The sequence below is a fragment of the Serinus canaria genome, chromosome 6 (assembly GCF_022539315.1).
Source record: "Serinus canaria isolate serCan28SL12 chromosome 6, serCan2020, whole genome shotgun sequence".
Classification (NCBI taxonomy): Eukaryota; Metazoa; Chordata; class Aves; order Passeriformes; family Fringillidae; genus Serinus; species Serinus canaria.
Window position 1 is genome coordinate 18,647,717 of NC_066320.1, and position 20,990 is coordinate 18,668,706.

At 40.0% G+C, this 20,990-nt stretch overlaps 1 protein-coding gene across 1 annotated transcript in view; it reads right to left on the reverse strand.

Annotated features, from left to right (window-relative positions):
* Positions 1-15,350, reverse strand: part of HTR7 (5-hydroxytryptamine receptor 7) — a 29,152-nt gene extending 13,802 nt beyond the window's left edge. The window contains 6 exon segments of the mRNA XM_030241397.2: positions 14,241-14,899; positions 14,901-14,955; positions 14,957-15,011; positions 15,014-15,061; positions 15,064-15,219; positions 15,272-15,350. Coding sequence (XP_030097257.2) covers positions 14,241-14,899; positions 14,901-14,955; positions 14,957-15,011; positions 15,014-15,061; positions 15,064-15,219; positions 15,272-15,350 — 1,052 coding nt within the window.
* Between the last annotated feature and the right edge of the window lie 5,640 nt (positions 15,351-20,990).

The window sequence follows — 20,990 nt, forward strand, 5'->3', positions numbered from 1 at the left end:
GTTTTGGACACAAATAATTTAGAATTGAGTTGCATTCTGTAATGGAGACTTACTATTTTTATATGTTTTAAAAATGTCTGAACTCCAGCTTTGTGGGTTTCATCATCACTTGTTTCCTGTATACAAGTGTGGTTTGCTTACTGAGTGCAACAGGATTAATTATATACAGAGCTCAAAAGTGCTTTTCACCCCCTTCTTGATAGATAATCTGTAACACTTCAAAAGCTCTCCAAATCCGGGCAAGTCACACAATGGAAGAATCATTTTTCTTTACACTGTTCAACAATGTGGAAGGATGAGGGGAAATAAAAAATAATTTCATGCTTTTCTAAAAGAAAATGCATAACTGTTTCAGGGACATACTACCCACTTCTGCATTTTCACACAGACACACACACACACACACTCCCAGATCTGCAAGCTCCTTTATTTAACACAGATATATTTATTTTTGTGGAAGAAGTGAGACGAGAGCCAAAATGATTTTCCTAATTTTTTCTTTTTTTTTTCTAAGTAAAACGTTATGTTAATCAAAATATAGAATAAAGTATGATTTACAATACATACTAGTAACATTTTAGGAATATTCCCTAGAGAACGACTTCTCAGGCTTTTAAAAAATACCTAATTTACTGAAAATTTCTTTATGAAATTCATCATAGTATACACACAAGTTGCTTCACAAGTGCAGAAGCTTGTGAGTACAGGTTCATACCCTGTGGTATCATTCAGAGTAATTGTTTAGTCATTTTATCAATCAGGGAGAAAAAGGAAAATGGAAACATCTTCAAAGACAGCAGTTTTTTGCCATCTTCAATAAGGGGATTTATATCAGAAAACACTATTTCTATCACAATTCACATTTCAACTTATTCCACATGGAGAGCCTCTTTATCATCCCAAAATATTGTAGGCCCATAGAAACAAATGCAGTGCATTTGCATCATGTCAGCTGTTATACCTGAGTATCTAATTACATGGGGGTTTTACATCCATTTTTATCTTTATGTGTATGATGCAGTATTTCATTTTATGAAGTTATTACAACATGCCTGGCCTCTTTGTGAGAGGGCAGAGAAGATACTTAACCTTCTGATACTATCTGGGAGACTAAGATAGGAAACAGTCTTTTCTAGAAAAAGAATTGAAGAGGAATTGCATTCTTGTTTGTTTCTGTCTGCTTGTGATGCAGCATTCATTAGCAATTGAACACACGGGAAAATAGGTTGGAAAAAGCTAGGAAAGAGATTTTATCTCATATGACCTTTTGTATGTTAGAGGAGAACTGGGTAACTCTGAAAAGGGAAAATGAATCTGAGTAAAAGATGTGGCATGGCTGGAGGGAGGTGGTGCTCTCAGTGAGCCTGAGGAGCAGCACAGTCCAAAAGCTACTGGGGAAGGATGAGACTTGACTTGAAATTTTGCTTAATAGTGTTACAGGGGACCTAAAGGTCCCTTTAAAGATCTGGTTTCTTGAAGTACCAGCTCAGATGAAATCCCTGCTCTTTTCAACAGAGGCAGTTTTTTGAACAAACGAAAACAAAAATGGAAAAGAATCTGTTTTGCAGATAGGAACAGGAAAATCCTCATTTTCCTTTTGTGTTCTCCCCATCCCAACCCTCTTGTCCCTCACACCCAGGGGAATTGTCAGAGAATGTGTGGAGGCTCAATTTCAGAGCTATGAAAACTGTCTTTTGTTTTTCAATCAATGACTACCATAAAGCAGAAATGGCTAAGGTGATTTTCTCCAACTTCACTACATGAGTCACGCTTGGATTGATACTAAACATCAGCTTAAAAGGAATTATTTTGAAAGTTATAATAGTGTTTCAAAATGAAAGCCTCCCACAACTTCAACTAGAAAATCATGACTGATGTCTTCAGTACAATTAAATTAAACATTTCAGAAATTTCCATCGTATAAGTGATGAATGGAATGAAAAACCACAGCCCACTGCACTGCTAATACCACTATATTAAAACAAAGTATCCTCAGGGAATAGCTATTTCAGTGTGCTATTACGTCCCTTCTCTTCCTTCCTCGAATACAAACAGTTTAAACATAATATCTCCAGAAAAAGCACTTAAGGAACAGCCCCCTCTAGAATACTTCTTCCCTCCTCCCCCTTCTTTCTTTTCCTCTCTCTGAAGAGACAGGAAAAATGCTGGAAAGACCAAGTCCAAATTCTCTTTGCTTTTTCATGACAGTAATTTTGCAAGAGCCCTGAGGAACACTTGTACAGTCATTATGGGTGAATCTCAGTACAGACCCAACCTAGTTGGGCATTTTTGGCTTTGTCCATAAAGCAGATCTTAATTTTTTTTAAAATCACACAAAAGTTTTGCTGTGTCCCACTGGATCAGGTATGTGAAAATTATAAATGTTGGCCTCAAGCTTTAATTGTTTGCCCAAGTTTGGACAGACAAAAAACAAACTGCATCAATAAATTGGTTTAGACACACAGGAAAATCCAAGTCTAAGCAGGTTTAATTAAGAATACTCTTTCAAAAACTTTGGGATATACGAAGCATCTTGTATAGTGTTTATCTGGCTGTTTTTTAAAGATGCACACTGGAGTTGCTTCCTCTACAATCATAAAATCATTTCTCTCTTCTAGTATGAGTAAGTCTTAGCACAGAAAAAATCATATCCAGGTTTGGAACAGAGGCTGTGGGCTGGAGAGAGCACAGCATGAGGGGAAGTTATCCAGGAAGGAAGGCAGGAGGTTAGATCAAATTGAGAGTCTACAATTCAAGAACCTTTTAGAAACCTGCTGCTCACAGTCCTTGCCAGCAGACACTTTTGGCTCAGTGACTTATCATTAATAAGGTGATTCCTACCCTGTAACTTATATAAACAGTGATTTTGTGTAATGTCTTGATATTTTAGCAGTATATTTTCTGCTCAGTATGTGGTACAGAATGAGGTTACCATGTCCTATCATCTTTCATGCCAGTGAATGTAAGGTTTACTGTAGCTACCATACTTCTCAGTATGTCATTTATTTCCTTAGCACTCATTTTAATTCATATTCACTTCCAGCATGCTTTAACACCCAAGCTCGAGTTCTCCCTTCTTGTGGAATTCTCCTGCCTGCTGTCATTTTCTTCACAAAATGTCTCATTAAGTGATATTTTGGAATTCAGTATCAATAAATAAATTGGTCAGGTTGAGCTCTCCTATGTAAATAGGAAATTGAAAATATTCAGCAATTTAATATTATTTTTATTAATATTTCTTCCCTTTGCAGTCATTCATAATCCATAAATACAGAGCCCCAGGTTCCCTTTAACTGAAGGTTAAAGGAGAGAAAGATGTAGGGATGAGAAGTAACTGCAGCAAAACCCAAACTGCAGTCAGTAAAACTGGGTGATCAGCCTTTCCCAACCTCAGTACTTTGTAGTTAATGTGTTATAATATTTATTCACTTTTGTCAGCAGCCTTTGGAATGAAGAAAGTAATGGCCAAGTGGACACTGTTTCCTTCTAAATCCTCCTCTCTAATGGCCTTTGAATCTCCTGGGTCTTGCTCAGACCTGCCAGGCTGGGGTTCCACATGGATGGCTTTTTCCAGCTTGCACCGGTGACATTTAATCCAACTCCATGAGTCCATACTCCCCATCTAAGGTGTCACCAGGTCTGCCTTTGTGAAGGCAGCTGCAAGTAAGCTTAGAGCTCACTAGACAAGAAACCTGGGGAAAGATGAGCCAGGACAGTGTGTCCTCTCTGTCTAGATGAACACAGGCCTGCCTATGACAAATCTCCACGACAGTGTATTCTTTTTATCAGCAACACACTTCATACTTTCCTTTCTTTTTAAAGTCATGTGAAATCTGCCACACTAAATATTTTTAAAATATAGAACACATTTCAACACAAACTGCTACCACCAACTTCACAGGCATGAAAATATAGTACATCTAATCTACAAAATGAACCTCTTGCTTTTTTCTTTTCAACAAATGAGTTGCTGGCTCACTTCCCCTGTGCTTTCTATATAGAATGACAAAATTTGAGGACAGATTCAGCTATTGATTTTTCACAAATACCTATTTTTCCAGCTCAATATGTGGTCACAGTACCTTGGTAACACATTTTCGTGTTCCTCAGAATTTAGAATTACACATTTATGCTAAAACAGAAATACAGCTGATGATAGATCATCTCCTCCTCCAAAACCTTTAAAGAAAGCAGGATGTAAAGATTATCAAGGATCCCAAAACTCTCTTTTATATTCATTTCACAGATGCTACACCACACAAGTGGGATCAGCACAAAGCAGCCCTCCTTCCCACCTTTCAGTGAGCATATCTTTCCTTTACTTTTTTTTTTCCTCAGCAACAAGTTGGCAACTCTAAGGTTCTTCTGAGATCAATTCTGGTGGCATCAATTCTGTGTGTGGACAAAAAGTAAAATACCTAAGGCTTATTTCTGTGACTACAGCTTCGTTGCCAGGCAGAAAACCTCAAACATTCATTTGAATTTAGGAGCAGAACGTTGGCATCAGTGTGGGCTGAATCACCACAGCTGGACATCTCAGGTAGCTCACTGCCACCACAGCTGGACATCTCAGGTAGCTCACTGCCAGCTGCAGGTGTTTGAGAAATTTGACAAGGTCCTCCCTTTATTTCAACAGTAGCAGTGCAGAAGCTTTGTGTTAAATAACAGGCTTTGGAAATGTTAAGCTCCTTCTTGTGTTGTTTAATTTATAGACAAATGGTCCACAATGCCATTTTATTTTCAGTTATTTTTTTTAAAAAAATAATATTGTGTTCTGTTAATGACCACATTCATTTTGCAAAAATAGCTTTTTCATATGGGACAATACACTCTTGAGACACAACAATCACTATTGTTGCTAAAACTGCTTATGATAAGAAGCGGATCTTCAAATGCAGATATTTAGAGTAAAAAGGAAACTGCAGTAGATAATAAGTCAAAAGTTAAATCTTTTGAGCCAAAGCTGTACCACTTTTAGCATCAAAACCTCTTATTAGACTATTAAGGGAAGGCTTTGCATCTTGTCAGCAGCTCTTTTGTGTCATGGGTATAAATATTTCCAAATAATTTATGGCCAGACAACAAATTCTTTGTTCAGGGATTTAATATTTCAACTATTTGCTAAATGTCCACTTCTACAGAAAATAAATAAAATTTAACAACCCACATGGAGAACTGCTTACAGAAAATTATTCTGGCAAATTTTACTGTATATCTGAAATATTTTATGACAGTCACAACATCTTTTCATGGCTTATATTCAAGATGACAGGTTGTAAATTTTGCAATAAGTTCAGATAATAGCATATACCTCTGTTATCTATACTTATGCCTTCCATTTTCACCTTCTCATATTTACAGTGATTGACAAATTCTGAATGAACACCTGTTATCAGAGTAAATCTTCTAGGGCACTATTCTTTACTTTGATTTAAAAATTCCTGTATTTTCTCACATGGGAACAGTCCTCTACTGAACAGATGCTGCTGCCACAGACTTGGAATTTTTGCAGTTACCTTTTGTGCCCCTCTCTACAGATCTGCAAACCATATGTTGAAATACACTGTCCCCAGTCTCCAAGACATCTCCTGAAAAGCAAACAGTTACCTTATTTATAAATAAGGTACTTAAAGCTCCTTATTGGTGGCCCAATTTCACTTGCAGCAGCAATAGGCCATATTTCTGATTACAGATACTTGTAAGGTTGACAAGAAATTATGATTTGAATGCCACCAATGGTGTCAGTATTATTCAGTGGCAGTGAAAGTGGCACAGTTCCATGCCAGTTTATTTGGAAGAGTCCTCATGATGTGTTTGCCTAGATCTCCAATTACAATCTCTTCCTAAAAGACTAGAGAGTTTTCAACCCAAAAATCAAAAGTGAAAGGTTTGTACATGTCTGCCTCAAAAATAGTGTTCTTGCAGGCAAGCCTTTGCTGCCAGTTCTCTGATTTTACCCAGCCTGGAGAATGTCTGAGATACAACAAGCTCTGTTCATTCTCCCCTGGTCCCTGACCAGTTTTTCCACCACTATTAACATGTGGCAAGCTGCTGCTTGCCCCTCAATCTGCCCTGCAGGGCAAATAATTACCAGTGTGGGAAAAATGTTACCTTTTATACAGGTCTGCCTCCACTTCCCACAATCTCCTTAAGAGACATAAGAACTGTACAAAAAAATGGATTTTTGTGAGTTTACAGACTTTCCTTGTGGCTATACTTTAAACTGCTACAAATTAAAAAACCTGAGTTTAGTGTTTAACTGTACCAAAATCCCACCCTTTTCCTTCATCTATCTCAGGAAAAAACTCTGCTGCCAATTTTCTCTTCAAGACACAATCTGCCTCTAAGAATAGACTTCACCCCAGTTTTCCTTAACTTAAAAAAGCTAATTTTGTAATATTCCTCCTGGCTTTGTGTTTTGGTTTGCTTTTTAAACAGTTATGACAATTAGCAGTGCAATAGCTATCAGTGATGAAATAAACCCCCTTCAGTGGTGTCTTGTGCAAGCTCCCATTTGATAGCAAAGGCCACAATGGACAGAAAGAATATTCTCAGTTCTGATTGGATTTCCATGCACATCTCTGTTCTGCACTACTAGAGAATTCATTCCTGTCTGTGCACTACCCAAAAGCCATGTTTATTGTAAGAAGTGAGTCACCACCAGATTTGCATACATGCTAATATGTACAGAACCACACAGATGTATCAGATAATCTAGATTTCTATACAAAGCCTTGAATAAACAGCAAGGTACAAAAAGAAAATCACTGATGCTCACTCTCTAATTTTGCTCTATTCAAACAGAATAAAAACAAATTTTCACTATGACATATTTAATCCTGGGATGTTTGAAAATGAAAATTTGCAGTAAGAGATTGTTTTTTAAAAAATCAGCTGGTTTTTGCCTCTTTTCAATATATTTAGAAAAAAACATATATATATACATACTATTCAATCCTTTAGAAATAGTTGGCTATCCAGTACAACAAGAAAAACTAAAACTTGTAAGCTTTCCAGGTGAAAGAAGTTATCCTCACCTTACAGACAGCTGTGACCATTATACTTGTGCTTTGGGCATGCAGATAGCAGAACTTGTGATTTTGCTCCCCACTCTTCTGACATCTGCACCTCATCAGACTCACCTATTTCTCAAGCTTTTTATTTTCATACAAGACCTACAGTGACCAGCTTTCTTCAGACTTTCTGGTCCATGAGAAGGACCAGATCTGTGTGTTATATATTGAGAGGAAAAAAAAAAAAAAAAAAAAGAGGTGTCTGTAGCTGACAGACAGTGCCATATGTACTTATCAACTGCAGATGAAGAAAGTTTCAAAATTTACCACAAATATTTCCAATTAAATATTTCAAACTCGACAACAATATCAAATATAATACTGTGTTTCACTAAAAGGAATAAGATATGTTATATAAATTTCAGGGAGTTTTGGAAATAATTTTCAGAGAAAATTAATTCAGGAAAGTGAAAACATTCCCTGATTAATTTCTGTTCTTCTAGACTCCTGTGTGAGCATGCTACTACTGCTATAGTAATCTTGTTTCAGTGTACAAAACTTCAAAATCTTTGATGCTTCATTCTATGATACTCATCCAGTTCAAGAAAAACACTAGGAAAATATATTTTGATACCAGTGTAATCAGGTTACACTACACACCATGCCAGTATGATATGCATTCGCATTTTTTTATTATATTTGGATATATTTTTGAAAGCTCCCTTCAAAAAAAAAAGAGAAGTGTTTCTAGAATTGCATTTTTGCTGTGAATCTTGAAACAAATCCAACCTTACTTACAGAAACTATTTTTGTTACCTTGATAGGAAAGAAATCACTTTTTAAATGTCTCCAGAGTGCCCTGCTTGGCAAAAATGTGAATTAATGTGCCCTTACCTCTGACTTATCAGGCTCCTTTGAAATGTCTGGATGAACCCCCAAGAATTAGAGACCCCAAAATCACTTCTGAAAACTCATCCAGTCTTAAACCCTGGTAGGAGCAAACAGAAGATAGTTTCAAATGTGGGGGGAAATGCAACATCCAGTTTCAAGAAAAGGCATTCAGGTCAACGTGGTTTAATCTCAAATCTCCTGCTACTCAGTGAACTATTGGTCCCCATTGATGCACCTTGAACAATCACCAGTTGCAGCCCCCTCTGCACTGCCACCTCTGGGTCACCTTGCATCTCCACACTTGGGGACTCCCTTGCAGTAACACTGCTTAAATGCACCTGGTGTAGAACAGCAAGAGAATAACCAATCTAGAGATTTTTCTTCTACAGCATCTTTTTGCTTCCCAAACTTTGTCAGCCTCTACTGTGCAGACACACCCAGCAAACTTCAGACCTTATGCCTTTTTCCTCTGCAAAAGGACAAAACTTCCACTCGTTTTGATGTTAAAACTTTTTCCTGGGCTAAGTTTTCACAAAATAGTCCATCAGCTTTACAAAATATCTTTTATTTGTTATTTCCCACCTGCTTATTGTGCATCTGGAAGTGTGTTCATGAAGCCTAATTTGTCTGCAGAGACATAATGAAACAACACTTGTGGCTAAAATCTGGTTACTCTGTAAGTAACTGCATCTCTTTCCTGTGCCTGTGACACAAGATGTCACAGAAAGGTACCTAAAGAAATGGTAGTGCAACAAAACCCCCCAGATTAATTTATGCTTTTGGAGGGGGTTCTCAGTGACAGATAAACATTGCACTGCTCTGTACTGCTTAATGCACCCAGCTTCCAACTGAACTTCATCTCCGAATTTTGGACAAAATTTATATTGTATTTTTTTTACGCATAAATAATGAAATGGAGATTGCCTAAGTGTTCAGCAATAAATTCTCTGCAAAAAAGAAACTACATCAGCTTAAGGAACATTCCTTAAACAGACTCCATTAGAAAAACTACATGGAAAGGAGTAAGACCAAATCTGTTCTTTTTCATTTTAGTTTAGTTTATCAATGCTGTGCCTTTCATAAGCTAGACAAGTTATTTATAGGCTCAAAAAGAGTACTGTTGTTTATCAGGCTAAACAATGAAAAAAATGGCTCTTGTGAGGATGGCTGTTATTAGCAATTAGCTGCCCTACTGATCTCAAAACTTTCTCCTACAATATAGGCTTTAACTGCAATAACTTCATCACACTCTTTTCCTATAGTTCCTTTTAGGTTTTTCCTCATTTGTCAGTTATTCCTGTGTAAATATATACAGATATTATTAAACGAAATCTCATGAGTGGCACTACTGGTGGCCATCTATGCTTGTTCTAGATCCAAAATATATTACAGGCAGGATTTCTTCATAGCTATTTCTGCATATATATTCTACATGGATTTTGTGAATGATCTGAGCAGGGTTGGTAGAACAGACTGCTGCCTTTTCCACCCATGGCAGTGAGGCAGAAAAAGCCTTCATACCAAATAGGAAGCTACAAAGGACTGCTAGCTGCCATTAGGTTTAGCAAATTGCTAACAGTTTTCAGGTCGTATTATCAGCTTGGTATGTAGGTAGAATTTAGACATCTGGATTCTATTGAAAGTGCCTAGATCTTCATTGAAATTTTGTTCCAAATTCTTCTTTGGAGGAAATTTGAGGTCTGCACAATTCTTAGACATGGGATGAGAACTCAAGAAGCCAGTGAACTTTTGGGACTGACTCATTCTAAGGAGAAGCATAACTACTCATGCTTGGAGTGTGGCAACACAGGCAGGGAGAGAGAGCTGATCCTTGTATACAAACATCTCAGGACCAACAAAAAGGCCCAATTATTTGCATAGAAATTCTAAATTCTCATCAATTTAATGGAAGCCTGGTATACTCGTGAATTGTTGGCCAAGATACAGACTGAAAAAGTTCCCCAAAAAGTGTTTCATTACTTGTGTGGGTGTGGGGAAAGTGTTATAATTCTTCAACTGTATCTGAGTAGTTATGTTTCTTCATCACTTTCTAAGCCAAAGAACTATTTTTAAATTGAATTAAAAATTGCTACTTATGCAGTTATCCTGTGGATACTCTCCAAAACAGCATTTCTGTAGCTATCTTGGGTCAGAACAGCATGATGAATCAGCATGAAAACACCACCAGTTCAAACACAATTAATTCCCTTTTTTTTTTCATTCCCCACTAAGATGTGGTTTGTATCCATCCCTCATAATTCACTCATAATGCTTTCTCACTCTTAAATGTAAAGAACGTAAAGGAATTGTGATGTGATATAATCTATTTAATTCAGAACCAGGAAAGTAGAGCTTTAAGAGCAAAAGAAAAAAATATACCAACACACTAATAGGCAATTCTTCAAGAAGAATTCAATTCTGTTCAATTATCCCACAAAAGCCTCTGTAGCTCCTACTACAGAGCTAATACTCAAATCACAGATGGAGAGAATAGCAAAGGTAATCACTGGCTGAGTATCAAGTTGTATCAAGTTGTCTTGCTTGTTTAATCCTTTAAAAATTTGAAAAGGCAGAAATACTCTTGTCTCTCCATCATATCTGTTTTAGTTCTGACAGACAGCAGATATCTGTAAGCAGATAGCCTTCCTCCAAAGGGAGGGCTTAACTAAGATAGAGATACCTAAAATATCTGTTCGTCTCATGTCCCTCTGACAAAGATCTGTGAAGGTTTTTATGTTGTGGAACAAAAGGGAAGATAGAATCTGAAGAAAAGCACAATAGTCCAAATGTCTGCAAATTTACATCTTTGTGGATAATCAAATAACCTTTTCAACCTAGCTGCTTCCTTGTGCACCTTGTGCAAAGTTAGATATCCCCATAACATCACACCAACTGCTTTGCACCCTTATAGTCTGCACAACTCAGAACAGAAGCAACTTAAAACGTACAAGAAGTGCTTGGTGTGTCTAACTAGGAAAAAAACACAAGCTTTTCCAACAGAATGAAGCCAGCCCATTTGTATACTCTATGCTAATACGCTTCTTTCAGGAGCCGAGATATTCAGCTAAAAACCACATCCACCACTAAGGGCTGTGCAGCAAAATCTCTCTGTGAGCAATAGGCTTGCCAGCTGCTGGCATTTCAGTGCTCTCAGTGGCATAAGCTGAGTAGCACATATTTGTGCAAGGCAAACAAATCAAAAATCCTTTTCAATTTACTCATTTTATCCTTCTTGGAAGCTTCTCAATGCCTCTGTTTTACTAACTAAATTGTTTGTTTAATAAAAGGTATTGTTTCTCTTTAGAAACCCTAACAGTTTGTAACAAATTTGGTTCTTTAAGATTAATTCAATAGAAATATTCTTTCAACTATATACCTGATTCTCATATCTGCTTCAGGAAGAACCTAGAGATTTAACAAATTTTAAAATAGCCAATTTATTTGTTCTCTCTGCACTGCTTGCAACAGCCTCATCTTTTACTTCAGGAGAGATGTTACTGGACCACAACAAAAGTTTCCTATAGTCCCCTAAAGAGACGGGTGACAGTGCAATTCTTAATTACATTTCAAAAAAATTTCTTTGTCCTGTCTTAACCCTGGTTCCTAAAGAAATGTCTCCTGTGTAACCTCAGGATCTTCAAGATTTAAGTACATCTAAATGCCTCAGGATAGTGGCCAACTTGAAGGACAGTGAATTTCATTCACATTCTCTGCTTCTGGAATTTCTGATTGAAATTTCCTGGTCCTGTATTTGTATAAGTTGCCCTGGGATGGTAAGACTAGTAAGGGAGGTATCACTGGTAATCTTCTCTTCCTTCATAACAGAAAACATGGAAGTGGTTTCACCAAAGCCTTGGAAAAATGGTCCTTGTGAAAATGGTCTGACCCTGCACTGCGTGCATTGTGATTTGCAGCTCCTGTAACACAAACAAAACTTAAACTGGAGGTATGTGTTTTCAGAGATAAATTTTCCTCAGTGATCATTCAAGGATTTCCTAACTACATACAAGAACAACTGCCAATAGGACAGCACCATTACATTAACACCATTACCAAAGCTATACTGGCAACATTCCATCATACATTTGATTTCCATACTGCCTCCCTCCCTGCTTTGCATATTTTGTAGATATGCTCTATTCAAAGATTTCTTAATATCCAAAACTAATATTTGGCTGGCTTAGCAGTATTGCAGCAGTATAAGATTAATTATTTTCAAATAGGATTACAAATCATGGAGATTTTTAAATTCTTTATTGCCGAGTAGTAGAGACATTTTGTTAATGAATAGCTGGCTTGTCTCCTTTTATTTATGATACCCGCTATCTCAACTATATAATGGATTTAGGTGACAGAGGCTAAGCATCATAAGTCACAGAATTTTAATTTCAAGTAGGTGGCAGACAACAGTATAATGAATTATGAAGAGATGGTGTTCAAGAAACATTCAGTGAAAGAAGTGAGAACACAAAGACAAGAGAATAATTCTAGTTTAAATCAGCACTAGCTGGTGAAAATCAGCCATTTACAAGTGGTTATGTTTTTCTCAATGCAGAGATATATCTCTTGTTAGTATTTTAGGGGGAGAGGGGAGTAGAGGGAGAACTGAGAGAACAAGAGATGCAGTAATCAGTGTCACCAGTTCAGTCAAAGCCCCTGTTCAGCACACAGCAGTGACCTCAAATGTTAAAATAAGAAATAAAAAAGAGCAAAAGCCCAGTGCTACAGACTGAATCATCACACATCCTTAAGAAAGCTTAATTATGTTAACCTGTTTTCAAAAGGTTGGTAGAAATGGAGATGGAGAGCTCAGAGATGGACATAAGAACAATCGAAGAATAGAAATACTTAATGGGGAGAGAGTGTAAAAATGAAATCACCTATCTTACAAATAGAATAGAAAGGCAGAGAATAACATTGGGAAGGTAAATAAGCATATTCATATTCTCTTGTAATACAGGAATTAAATTTAAAAATCAACTTAGATAAATTAAAATTAAGCAAATGTCAATGTAACAGCAATTAAAAAAATCAAACCAACACCAAGAACACAGACCGTTACATACTGTCAAAATCTGTGTGTGGATTTCATTGCTACAAGATGCTTTGCAGCATTCAGATAACTGCTGGCCAATATAGAAGTCACTAAATAACAAGTACTAGAGCAGAGGATGCTTGTACAGAAATCAAAGTTCTGAAATTAACACAAACTGTGATGCTTCCTGATAGGAAACAACCTCCATTTACTGTAGGAATCGCTTTTGTAAGATTGTTGCTTTGCAGAAACCTAATGCAGAGCTTTTCTTAAAACTTTCTGAAGTAAACAGCCAAGGCTGCTGTTGGGTATCAGAGTTGGTAAACTACTTCTAAAGTCTAGTTACGAGGTTTTTCAGTTTTGGCCAATTGCGTGAAATTTTAATGAAAAATTACTCTCTAGCTGTTAAAATTCTCGGCATAGAATTTAGGCTGTAGAAAAGGGAAGCTACAGACTACAACTTACTCTAGAATAGAACCTGCACGGGAAAAAAGGAATCTGTCAGCCTTTCTCTGTAAAGGACTGGCATAGGCAAATGTGGGCTCTTTGGTATGGTTTTTACATCAGAACTGAACACCTAAGATATTTTTCTCCAGTGTGTACACACCTCCTTGTTGCCCCAGTGACTGTATCTTTTGGAAGAAGCTAAATGCCAATGAGCATAACTTGGTTTTTAAGACAGCAGGTGCAAATTTTTAAAAAGCAAACATTTGAAAGTAATTTTTCCTTCAAACAAAACATTATCTGTCAAAAATTAAGTTGAGCTATTCTGGGATTGTCCTAGAATAAAGATAAAACCTTAGGAAGCTATAATTACTGCACCTTCTCTGGTCTGGTAAACTCCACTGAACCCAGTGAGGTTGCACTGTCCTTTGAAAGAATCAGCTCAAATCGACCTGGGGTATAAAGCAGTTTAAAGACATATGTTCCAAATTTTAAAGCAGTTGGAAATGCCCTATTTACTTGCATAGAGCCATGGTAAGCGGTGACAGTTTAGGTCCGGTTTTGCTCTGACACCCTGGCTCCCGAGCGGCAGCAAGGAAGTTACCCAGAGGGACAACCAGGCACCTGGGCGGCAGCTCACCCTGCTCCGGCGGGCTCCTTCGAACAGAGAGGCTGCGGGCTGGCACTCGCCTCGCTCCCTGCTCTGAGCACGGCTCATTTCCAAGGGACCCGGAGGAGGAGGCAGGAGAGCGCAGGTGGGACCGCTCAGCGCGGGTTCCCCGCGCCGGGGCTGCGGGCAGCGGCACGGCCGGTCCCCGGAGCGGCGGGAGGCCGGGGCAGGGCTCGGGCTCTCTCACCTGTCGATACTTATCACACAGAGGGTCATGATGGAGGCCGTGCAGCACATGACATCCATGGCGATGAAGACGTTGCAGAAGAGGCGCCCGAAGATCCACTCCCCGCCGATAAGGTCGGTGACGCTGACGAAGGGCATGACGGCCAGGGCCACCGAGAGATCGGCCAGGGCCAGCGAGACGATGAGATAGTTGGAGGGCTGCCGCAGCTTCTTCACGAAGCAGACGGAGATCACCACCAGGCAGTTGCCGGCGATGGTCAGCAGGGTGATGAGGCACAGCACGGCCCCGATGAGAACTTTCTCCGCGCTGCCGTAGCTGAGGATCTGCTCCCCGCACTGGGAGTCGTTGGAGGGGAGGGGGCTCGCCGTGGGCAGCGCCGACGGGGGGGGCGACGGGCCGAGCTTGGCCAGGCTGCGCGGGGGCCAGGAGCCGGCGATCATCCTGCCGCCGCTCAGCGCCCGCGGCTCCTCCAGCACCAGGGGCCGCAGGTTACCGTAGAGGTGGCTGCCGTTGAGGGCGAGCACCATGTTGGCGTGAGCAGCCCATGAAGCCTCGCCGCCCGTTCTCCGGCTGTCCCCGGCGCCGGGATGCTCGGGCTCCTCCTCGGGCGCCCGGCGCCGCCCGCCCCCTCGCAGCCGGCCGAGCGGCCCGTGGGGGCCCGGCCTTCAACTTCCCCCGGGGCAGCCGGGCTCGCCCGCGGCGCATCCCGGGCGGGCACGGCGCTATCGCCCCCGGCCCGCGGGCAGAGGGGCGGGCGGGGACGGCGGCCGCTCCCTCCCACCCGCGCCCATCGCCCGCTCCCAGCCGCGGCTGCTTTCCGAAGGCGACGGCATGGGAACCGCTCCGCCTCCCTCTCCCTCCTGCCCTCTGAGCTGCAGGTGGGGTGCGCCCCTTCCCCGCGGTCCGGGGAGCCGGCTCCTTCTGTGGCTTCTCCTTCGCGGCCGCCCCAAGCGAGGGGCGTTCTGGGAACCCCCTGTATCTGTGTATATTCGTGTATTTATATATATGTGTTATATGCACGCAGGTCTCACCCGGGAAGCTGCGGGCTGGCGCAGAGGCGGCCGCAGGCGGAGCTGGCCCGGCCGGAGCGGGGTTCGAGCCTCTCGGCATGCTGGCTCCGGCACAGCCCTGTGTATGTAAGCACTTCTCTGTGTATTCAAGCTTGCAGATTCTTCTTCGTTAATAAGTTGATGTGAATACCATCACCTATAGTTTCTCTTTTATTGATATTTTTATACCCTGATTTTGAATTTACTCAGTGTTCCATGTGTAATTCCTCCTGTAAAGCCAAAATCAACAAACTCCTATTGCTTGAATTACCTCCTTTTCTTGTAGGTTCCCTGGACTCTTGGATACAAGCCAATTTCTGGGACTCACTAGCTTTCTCAATTCTTTAAGTCCCATTCTTGCCTTCAAGTGGGGTAAAAATTAACTGTTTGAATTGTGAGTTACCCGTGGGATGCCAGCAAAAGATCACATGCCTTGATGTAGTAACATGCCAGACAATAAGGACTAAAACCCTGAAACGCCTGCTCCTGAGTGCCCCTCACATTGTCAACAGGAGACAGAAGCCAGGTGAATTAGAGAAAGACAGGAAATGAAAAGCATTGTTCCCACACGTATCAATAACTGTGAGGTTTAAATGAGGGGAGATCTTTCAACAACACAGAAAGTTTTATTCAAGTATGCATGGGACAGGGAAGAACTGTTTGTGTGGCTCAGTAGTAGGAAAGGCTGCAGGATGGTTGCACCTGATACTGACTTTAAAATCTGCTTTGAAGACAAACCTAATAAGTATCCAGTTATTGGGGAAAAAAAAAACAAAACAAAAGACAACGACAACAACAAAACAAAGAAAAAACCTCAAAAAACAAAAAAAACCCCAAAACTCTCAGCTGACAGTCCTACAGACTAGTGAAACACAAATCCATAGCAACTGAGGCTTCATACTTGACTCACAAGAACACAGATTGAGCACAGGCAGGGCCTCCTATGGTCAGAAATGCAGAGTTTGGTTGCTCAATTGCTGCCCTTCCCTACCACCCCCACATCTTGATTTGACTAAGATAATAAAATAAGCAATGATAAGTATGAAATCTTGTTGGGCAGCTCCTTGACCATTACCAACTTGAAATCATTTTCCTGTTCAGTCAAGTGTTTCCCCACGCTTTGTTAGTTGCTTTATTGTGTCCAATCACAACAAAAGCAACAAAATCACAAAATAAAAATCCCTGTTTAACCACTCAAAATGTGTTCATGAACCTTGAGCTTCAGGTGAGTTACCCCACCAGGTGATAAATGAAGTATTTTGTCCTCTTCAGTTAAGCACATATTAGGAAGAAAAAGGTCTTTAGAAATTGCAAGGATATATCTAAGTTAAAACATTAAGGCAAAACTTGGAGAGAGAATGTTGGATATATTTTTTCAAAAATAGTGTCTGAAGCACAGCTAAGGAATCAGGAACTTAGTAAATTTTGTTCAAAATAGATTCTTATCACAAAAGCTGATAAAATGGTACAGTTTAATACTCCCATTAAAAGCAATTTTTCAGTTGCTTAAAATGTCACTAAGGCAAAGCAAATTATAATCTGGTGCTTCCTGCAAATGTGTTAACACAGTTCATTAAATCAGTCATTCTTGACAGCTTTTCAATACACTTCTGGGATGTGACTCTCTAAATGCTCTCAGTGGATGATACACAGGATGATTTGTACGGTAGGGATCACTCCTACCCATTCCAACCCAAAAGTAGGACTGAACCTTGTCTTTTGTTCTGTATCTTAAATTCCCTTACTGTTCATTCCGAGCTAATCACCTGATTTCTTTCCTTCTCAAAGGCCATGGTACCACTCTTTGAATTTGCTGTTGTAATCTTGTCTTTGAAGAAACAAAGCAATTTATGTACTGTTGCAGAGAAGATGTGAAAAACCATAGCAAGACAAAGCAGCTGACACCTCTCTAAAATATGCTTCTTGAAAGCTTTTTACTAGGACACACCTAAAATAACTTCCAGTTTCTCAGGCTGGGCTGAATCTGGTGAGGTGCTTTTTGTGAGGGTTTTGAGGGTTTCACATGGCCAGTGTCTGGAAAAGCAAAGAGAATCCAATCATTCCATGAGATGCCATCTATTCTAGGTACTTAAAATAACAACAAAGGAAAGTAGGACTCCATCTTTCCAAGGGTACATCCCACTTTTGTCTTCAGTGATCCTGTTTAAAAATTCTAACATGCTGTTCCAGACAGAATACAGAAGTGAAACAAATGTCCAATTAGGTGTCAAAAATAACAGGCTGACATTTGTTCTCTACCCAAGAAATTATTTTTTCACCTTCCATTAGGCTTCAGAAAATATAATAAAATATTTTTTTCTGGCTGGGCTTAGTAAAATCCTGTCCTTTGAGTAATTTAGCCTCTCTATGCATAAAAGCCTCTTAACATTTATATATATCTCTAATTCTGTGCTAAATCCTTTGTTCCCCATTCTTTCTGCACTTAGTGGAGTTAAATTATTCTGTTAATATTTGATAATGTACTTTATTTACAAATCTCATCTTTGGTATTTTATTATTGCAATATAGAAAAATTTCAGATTATAAAAAGAAAAAAATGCAAGAGAACTTTTTACTTTGAGTTTTTCCCTCTCCCAAAGTAGTTAACTTGTCTGTTTAATTTTTTTCCCCTCCTCCAGAAACAGTGCTAATCACATAACATCTTCAGCATGTGTTATTGGTGGTAAGTGTATACTATAGCAGTGGCTATTGCTATGAACTCTTTGCTGCCATGTTAGTGAGATAAAGTAAGACACGTCATTAAGGCTATACAGTTTCCCAAGCAGATTTTGATTTAGTGGGGCCAGACTGTTTCTACCAAAGTGTTTAAGTTGAAAAACCCTGCATTAAATCCTGGATTCTTCATCCTCCCTGGAGGACTTGATGCCTGCAGACAGGTCTGTGCTTACTTGGGGGATCCTGACTGAAATGGGTCAAGGAATGCAGTGCAAGAGCTTCAGCAGCAGAGGAGAAAACGCTGACAGCCCAGCATGGTAACACCTTCCCTCACACAGCTGCCTCTAGAAAACAATAGCCCTGCTCATCTTAGCCTAAAAAGTTGGAGGCACTGCTACATTTCCCTTCTTCAACCATTCAATATTGGACACATGGCAGGAAGGTAACATGAGTATGCAATGCAACAAACAATCAAATCAGAAATTTTTATTGTTCTTTTGTTCTTTCTTATCATCCCCTCTTTTGTCCTTCCTTGCCTGAGAGAGCTTATCTCCTTAAACTCCTGTTTTCATTTGTCTGTCATATCTCTTTTCTTTTCTTCTTTTCTTTCTCTTTCTTTTCTTCTTTGTTTCTCCTTTTCCTTTTCCTTTTCCTTTTCCTTTTCTTACTAAAACCTTGATTTTTATTCCCAGCATGTACTGTTTAGCAACTAACACTTGTCTAATTTCTAGCAAATATGTTGCAGCTGCACTTTTCTTTTCTGCCTTTTCTTGTCTTTGTGAAGATAAATCATCATCACTCCGTGGCAGTGAAACAGAGAGGTAACTATTCCCATATTTGGCCATTTCTTACCATTGTCAAAATAAATACTTTCATCTGTGTAACTTAAATATGAAAAAATATCTTCCCTTTTTTAGAACCAGCAAATACTAACAACAGCAAGCTGGCATCTGAAAAGAAAATGAACAATTAAGATGGCATTTATGCTTAAAATTCTGTATCACTCAAAATGAGAGCTCCCAACCCTGAAAACTCCATCTGTACCTTTACATTGGAGGTTATGAGGTTATGATAAAAGTGACTGTGGCATTCATGATACTGAGTTGCTGAGGTAGATAGTATTACATAAAATCTTAGCACCCAAAAAGTGCCAATGCAGAGCTAAAGCAAAAAAAAAAAAAAAAAACTTAACAGTTGCTACCACGGGCTGCCATTGAAAACATATTATAAGAATTGTGGCAGTTTCTGCATTAAAATTTACTGAAAGAACTGTCTTGAAGTCTAAGTATGTTGAGGAAGAAACACTTGGAGTGAAGAGATCTGTTTTCACCAAGGAGAACTTCAGGACAGCAATGAAAAAAAGCATGTTAGAAGCTTGCAGCTTAACAGTGAGGACCATAAGGAAGCTCTCCCCAGACCACTGAGACTGGTGTAAATAAAAGCAGTAATAACTAAATAATAACATAGGGAATAGGGCTGTGCACGGTTCTGAGTACATGATTCATGATACCTGCTGCTAAAAGTGCTGCATACTCGGATTCCTACACCATCACAGCAAATAGGATTCTGCAGATCTGCTTGAAGATCTGTTTAAATGTCCTCCATTTTAAGCACCTCAAGGAAAGGTTTCTTTTGCTTGTATATTGCCAAACACAAAGGCTGCTTAATCTTCTTTGGTATCTCTGAACACTGCTGCCATTCAGAAATAACTGATACATGCTTCTGGATCGCTTTTTACGTTCATTAAGACAAATCAAGTTCCATCAAACACTGAGCCAAAGAAAACCTGGAATAATACCTTGAGCTGTTCCATTGGCATACACATCGAAGAAAAACCTTGGCAATACCATTCAGGCTGTGCTCTTTCTTCAAATGGCTGGCAGAGAAGCAGTATTGGCTGATGTGATTTAACAGGCAAGCACCTTACAGATGCAGATGGACTCAAACAGAGTTTCTTTATTGAAATATCTTGATCTAATATTGTCAAAAAAAAAAAAAAAAAAGCTGCCATAGATGTGGCATGAACAACAACCAGCTGGGGTTTTTTACCCCTTTCAGAGTGATGTGGAACTTTCCTGCCATACAGACATGGGAGCTGTTTTCTACTGCTCCTCAAAGCTGCTTCAACTCCTAGTCCAGTGTCTGCAGCCCACAAGTAGCTTCTCTACCACCATCCCAGGCATTTGTAACTCATCAGGCAGGATGTCCAGAAACATGCCAAGAAGGCGCTGTTGTTTCTTAGCCATACATTGTTAACCGTCATCTCTTTGGTAGAAAGAGTCCCAGCTCTCCACAAGCCCTGTGCGCACAGCTGGCACAAGCTGCATCAAGGTCTGACCCTGTAAGGAGGGATGTTCAGGGCTTGGTAGCAGCCTTGGCCTTGGTTAGAAGAAGTTTTCCTTATTAAGAATTCAGGGCTCCAGATATTACACAGACTTCCCCTGGTGAGCATTTAGCCTTTCTATCTTCAATTTGAAGATAGAAAAGGCGAAGGAGCCCCTGGTCTGGCCACCTGAAGTTGGACAGGAATTGCAGACCTGCTGTCTTCAGCAGCTGCTCTAAGTCACCAAAAACCACCTATTGAGAATTTCCATTTGTATTTTACATATTGTGTGTTATTTATCAGCAGTAGAACAATATTAGTACTTTTTGTGGCAGTGCTTGACAGTGAACTTGTTATCGGATTCATCTGTGAGAATGCCTGTGTCCTCTGCGGTGTCAGGGGATAACTTTGACAAGGCAGCTCGGGCTTTGTAGGACAGAGAATAACTATAAAACTATACATAGAAGAGACTGGATTTGATTTTTATTGGCAGCGTTCAGACAGAGCTGAACCAGTTTCACAGCAGATAACACGCACTGGAGCAGGGCTACCGCTCCACCTGGTGGGCACCCGGCGGCTCCGAGGGGCACGGCGAGCCTCGGCCGGCGCCGCGGCGGCCGCGGAGAGCGGCAGAGCGGGGATGCCCTGACTCGGGGATGCCCCTCAGAGCCAGCCCGGGGTGCGTTGTCTGGGAACGAACCA